A 6,528-nucleotide genomic window follows, 5' to 3' on the forward strand; every position below is an offset into this window, starting at 1 on the left:
GTGAACATGTCTTTTTTTTCTAATATTCACCGCCGCTGATTGAATCACACTTCCTGTGTTTGTGTAGGAGTCTGGCGCACCCATTCTGACAGATGACGTGAGTCTTCAGGTGTTTATGGATCATCTGAAAAAGCTGGCAGTTTCCAGCGCTGCATAAGAGCCTTCAATCGTCAATCTTTTTTGTCAGTAACACACAGCCAGCAGGATTACATTGGCACTGCCCTCAGTTTTTTCCATTTATTTAATGCAAATATGGAGCCCAGACCTTTAAAAAGAGAGATTGAGTCAATCGTGAATGGAAGTATCATTCATTAATATTTAATTGTGACAAAAAATTGCAAACACCGCATCCTCTTAACACTACATGTTGAGTATACATCAGGACAAGATATATGTTTCTGTTTTAATCAGAATGAATTTAGCTACTTGAGTGACGTGGCTACATGGTTTAAGAAATAGTTTACACAAAAAAGACAATTCAGTCATTCTTTACTCACTCATTCCATTCCAAACCCTGCCTTTATTTTTGTCCTTGGACACAAACTGAAATTTTTAAAGAATTGTTAGTCTTTTGAATCCATATGATAACTTTTTAGTTGTCTAGTCAGCATCTCCCTTAAATTCACGGTCTAGTATTTTCCTCCAAAATTCAAAAATGGCGTGTTTCTTACTACACAAACAAAAAACAGTGCTGTTTTTGGTTGATGGCTTTTTTGCACCATTTTTTAATGTGCACATGCGCTTGACATGAAATATCTGAATTATGACTTCGGTCTGTTCCTTCTACAAAGCTATCGTACGGCTTCAGAAAACCTGGAATGAGTCATATTGATTATTTTTATTGTGCTTTTTTTCTTGTGGCAAAAACGACAACAATTCTTTAAAAATTATTACTTTGTGTTTAATGGAAAGAAATAACAGCATACGGGTTTGGAACAACATCAGGGTGAGTAAATAATGATGGAACATACTTTTTTTTGACTGAACTGTTGCTTCAAATCTGATGTTTACATTTATGAAGCTCTGTGGTGAGACCTCATGTTGAATGGAGGGAGAAAACTAGTTCTTTTTAGCATACCTGCTGCAGATACTTTTGTTTTCCCAGTCATGGAAGGTGAAAGCTGTGCCAATGTAGCCAATTAAGCATGAGCGCTCGAACGCCGCCTCTAGCCAACAGCGCAGAACAATGGCTTATTTTTAGAACCTGTGCGCGTCTCTCGTCTCGTTGCTGTTGATGGTTTGTGTTTCACCACAAGGTTGAGTGGCCCGTTCCAAACACAGACTTGCGGAATTTGTAAGCTGCCTTTCTGTCTGTCGCTCTGATATTTATGAGCCAGTTCTAGCAGTATTGTATGTTTTGTTTCTAATAAAACCAGCTTCATGATCCCAGCTGGTCTGCATTGTTCAAATGTTGCATTTTGAAAACTGAAAACTATTCTTTCTTTGTCACTCTTGCCTTTCAATCAGCATCCTGTGAGTCTCAAAGGACACGGAAGCCTATGTGTGTGTGTCTCTATTTTCAATGAAAGAATAGTTGAAAACACTGTCATCATTTTCTCACCCTCATGTCATTCCAGTCGGCATGACTTTCTTGCATCTGTGGAACGCTGAGGTTTTGTGTCACCTCTGAGTTTGTCTTTACCATACAGGAGGCTTTGATCGACATGAGGGTGAAATATTCCTTTAACAGAGCGCAACTATTGCATGTTCCACAAGAGTTTGGGTTGGTGTGCAAAATAATTAATTGCATTACACCATCATCAAATATGATAGCACGGTCTACATCCAACACAAAGACTCAGAGATTCGCTTTAAAGAAAAATTCCTTGCCCATTGACAGCGTTTGTGTGGTTGTTTTCACTGATGGCCACATGGGAGCAGCAATTAACTAAGAGAGCATTGGTTCAACTGCAATTATTGGATAAGTCAAAAGTTCTTTTAAATGCCGTATGTAAATGATTAATCTCTCACAGCAGTTGATTCAGATTTTTATGGAAAGACAATTACAGATTCATGCCTTCTGTGTTCATTATTTCAGAACTCATCATGTTATTCCCAGTTAAGGTTTCTCATCAGTCTCCCTATGCATACTTTTATGGATTGTCCTGTCAAATAGGCTTGCCTAGATTTTCATGCTTATTAAATTAATTAATTTACCTGCATTAGGCCGGTATGAAAAGGATATTAGTTTCACCCGCTGAGCACAATGTAATGTCATCTATATTCTGATCCTATAATGCATTCTGAAACTCTTTTCACACTGATTTCAGCTCAATGGCTGTGAAAGTCTGTTACTACAATTGTAAATTCCTCCTGTAGCCTCCTATATTATTTTCTTAAAGTTTGTAATATTTACCTCTCTGCCAATTCTTTCCAAAGTTGCATAGCAAATGCTAAAGAAATGTGTCCGAAGAACATGCTTTACTTGATGATTTGGAGACGAGAGTAGTTGGATACTGTGACTTTGTGGTCTTTTATTGCAATTGTACATACAAATCAATGTGTATTTGAGAGTTCTCTGTCTCTCCATGAAAAATAGTCATTTTGTAGCAATAAAAACCCAAATCATGGTTGGTTGTCCTGATGCATTTTATAAGCACTGCGGTGCAGAATGCAAGCAGGTTGTAGACACTGAGAATAGAAACACAAAGCATATTGCCACAGACAATATTCCCAAACTTTATTGCTGTGATTCCATGACCGTCTCATTGATTTGACCGACTTGTTCTTAGATAACAATCTTTTACTTAGATCATTGCCAAGGGGCAGAAAATTATGAATTCTCACGCTTGTTAAGACAAATTAAGACATGTCTCTACCAAAACCACATCTGGAGTGTTGTTAAACCCGCTGTCTTGTAACATCCTCCAGAGAGGTTGAGAATTATCTTATCTCCTGCCAGAAATGCTCCATTAATTATTGACAGAGATCTGCTGCATTTTGGTACAAAATATGCACTTTAATTTTTCATTTAATTTGATGATAAAATCTCAATTGCTCACTGGAAGAAATTCAGTGCTACAGATTTTGGGTCAATGTGTTTCACTTTTCCAATTCATTAGGCATGATAGATCCAGCTAATTAACCCACACATACTGGCCTCTCACAGATGGGTGGAAATTTACTCATTACACAAAATGAAGGTATGTCTTGCTGATTGAAATTCTCTAAATATCTCTAGATTGAGAATGTTTGATAAATGAACAAACTCAAGGCAGCCTCATTCGGGCATATTTGAATGCACACATAACATCACATTAACCACGAGCAGGATTGAAATGCCTGCCTGCATAAATGATCCCAGATTTTTTTTATTTAATTTTTTTGCAGTTCTGTCTATAGATAATATAATCAGGTCTTTCAAATAACCTTTGAAGAAGCTGATGTTTTATATTCAGGACAACTGTGTCTTTTAAGCTGGTTGCTTTAGAGTCTAGATTGAAAAGGCTGTACATGAGGATGAGCACATAGTTTATCTGTGATTCTATTAGTACAGTAACGTCACAAGATAGAGTGACAGAGAGTATCTGACTGTGCATCAGAAGTGAATCCAGAGGACATGCTGAAATGCTACTGCCAAGGCCGCCTTAATGCACGGGCTTACCTGGGCTGAAGCCCAGGGGCCTCCCAAGTTCAGGGGCCTCCCATGTTCAGGTTTATGATGAGCTGAAAAGGTCATATTGTTTTAACTTGTCAGATTTTGTCGTTGTATGTCGCTAGTCGCTTGTGGACGTTGGTAGTGCTGTCGCTCTAATGTTATTGTTATGGTGCGTTCACACCAAACGCGAAAAGAGCGTCTGGCGCGAGTGATTTCAATGTTAAGTCTATGCAAAGACGCGTTTACGCGCGTCTAGAGGTCCCGCGGCGCGAATGAGGCGTTGCGGTTCGTGTCCGCTCAGTGCCACTAACGTCTCCGCTTTGGGGTGTCTGTTGCGAGTGTTCGAGAAAATCGACGTTTTTTTCAACACACAGTAGCCTATAATCATCAGCGATGCACGCGATTGCATTTAGAAATAGACAAGCTTTGTTTCCAAATGCACCAAGCAATGATCCTTTCAATTTTATAAACTTTTATAAACCCAGCCAATATAATCACAATGAACACATCCAAAATAAAATCTTTAACATGTAGGCTATATAACAACTGCAAAGCATCTCATTTGTAAACAAAATGATTTACGCACTAAATCCAGAATAAACTCACTGACTGTCGACAGTTTCTTTTCCATGCATCATTTTATTATATCCATGTTTGTGGTTAGTTACTGTCAAATCATATAAAACAGTGAAATCGCCCTCGAACTCTTCTGTCTCTCCTGCACTCGAGACGGTGACGGGAGCTGAGCTCCACTTAAGGCTTCTTTCCTATTGGTTGTCGCTCGCGAAAATCGCTTCTTATTTGCATAAAGTTGAAATTTAGTTGCTGTGTGTGGTTGTTAAATAAAGTTTCTTGTGTTTATTTGCTCAGTGATATGTTAATAACAATATTAAAATTGAAAACAATATAAAAAAAAAAAAAAACTCACTGTTGTCTTGAAAGAAACTAATGCATTATGTGATGTAGATTACCTAGATATTACACTTTTTTAAAATGAGACTCTATAAATCGAGGGGATGTGGGGCCTACAAAACCTCTCAGCCCCGGGGCCTAACATTAGGTTAAGGCGGCTCTGGCTACTGCCATGGATAAAGGGCTTTCTATGGTGTTATTTGAAAAATGTACAAATGTTGCTTTTTTATAGGGAAAAAATGGAACAATTTTGGCAGCTGTGATTGCCAGAACATTGCTGTAAAAATATGGTAGATTAAACTTGTTACAGTCAAACAAAAACAATAACCTGTATTTCATTAACTGAAGTAGTGTTAATATTGAAAACAACCTTAAAAAGTGTTAAAGAGAAAGCTACATATTAAGTCAAAGTTAATCCATCCATCCACTCATCCATCCATAGACCCACTCATCCATCCATCCATCCACTCATCCATCCACTCATCCACCCACTCATCCAACCACCCACCCATCCATAGACCCACTCATCCTTCCATCCACTCATCCATCATCCATCCATCCACCCACTCATCCATCCATCCACTCATCCATCCACCCACCCATCCATAGACCCACTCATCCATCCATCCACCCACTCATCCATCCACCCTCCCACTCATCCATCCACCCAATCATCCATCCATCATCCACTCATCCATCCATAGACCCACTCATCCATCCACCCATCCACTCATCCACCCATAGACCCACTCATCCATCCATAGACACACTCATCCACCCATAGACCCACTCATCCATCCATAGACCCACTCATCCACCCATAGACCCACTCATCCATCCACTTATCCATCCATTGACCCACTCATCCAGCCACTCATCCATCCATAGACCCACTCATCCATCCACTTATCCATCCATAGACCCACTCATCCTTCCACTCATCCAGCCACTCATCCATCCATAGACCCACTCATCCAGCCACTCATCCATCCATCCATCCATCCACACATAGACTGCCATGATGCTATGGTATTGCTATGCAGTTGCTGAGATTGTCTGAGTTGTTGTCAGTGGTTTGCTATGGTGATAATAATAATGGACCTTATTGACAGTAGATGCCATATCATTTTTTTCACAAATACAAAAGAGAATCTGAGGGATAGATGTATAGTCTGACAGTACAACTGTCCAACCTGTATGTCTCTACTAGAGACTCTGTAGTAAAAAATGGAATCAATGCTAAGGGACAAGATACTTGACAAGTTTAATAGCCAACTTGGAGTTAGCAGTTTGTTCATATCCCTAAACCTAAGCACTACTATTAAATTTACCACAAACGCCTCAGAGGTTTCTTTTCACTCAAAACTCAAAAAATTCAACACCTTACATATAGCAATTTAAAGCATTTTAAATCAAATCTGCTAAGTGTGCTTTCAAAGAAAACATGCCTGCAGCATGTTAACTTTGAGCTCTGGCTTGTGTTATTCAAAAGTTTTAAATTACAGCTATTTAATGTAATAAAAAAGACCATATTCTTGTATGGCAATGAATTGCGGTTAATGTTTCCATGGCAACCATGCATCTCCGGTTACTTTTTTGGCATATCATTATCTGAGGGAATTTAAATGATGTTTTATTAACAAGGTTCGGGAGGAGCACGTTCAGATAATTAACACAAGTGGAGAGCACTCAGCAATCAATGGTGAGAGGTATATATACTCAGCAGTCTCACCTCATTCCATTGACAGTTTTGCAGCATCCCTCCACCACCCCTTCTCCACACTTCTAGTACTAAACACTTACATACGGGGGGAGTACTCTGGGTTCGGGCTGAACTCCGAGCTCGGAGCCCTCCCTCCGGACAGCACGCCATATACGCATTAAACTTACCCATTCAAATTATATGTAAGTGTGAACTCGTGAATCCAGAATTGACTGCCAAGACTTTACTTTTACGCTGTCACTTGGGTTCAAATATTCATCTGAAAACTGGCTGACACTAAGGGTCTGCTTACACA

At 39.3% G+C, this 6,528-nt stretch overlaps 1 protein-coding gene across 3 annotated transcripts in view; it reads left to right on the forward strand.

Moving 5' to 3' along the window:
* The window catches only part of sec23a (Sec23 homolog A, coat complex II component), a 32,788-nt gene extending 27,972 nt beyond the window's left edge, over positions 1-4,816 (forward strand). For all 3 annotated transcript variants that reach the window (XM_079853974.1, XM_079853975.1, XM_079853976.1), the window contains one exon: positions 68-4,816. In XM_079853974.1, the coding sequence (XP_079710100.1) occupies positions 68-157 (90 nt within the window). In that variant the 3' untranslated portion in view covers positions 158-4,816. The remainder of the gene's footprint in view (positions 1-67) is intronic.
* Positions 4,817-6,528: the final 1,712 nt, after the last annotated feature.

Source organism: Squalius cephalus (assembly GCF_949319135.1).
Source record: "Squalius cephalus genome assembly, chromosome: 20".
NCBI lineage: Eukaryota > Metazoa > Chordata > Actinopteri > Cypriniformes > Leuciscidae > Squalius > Squalius cephalus.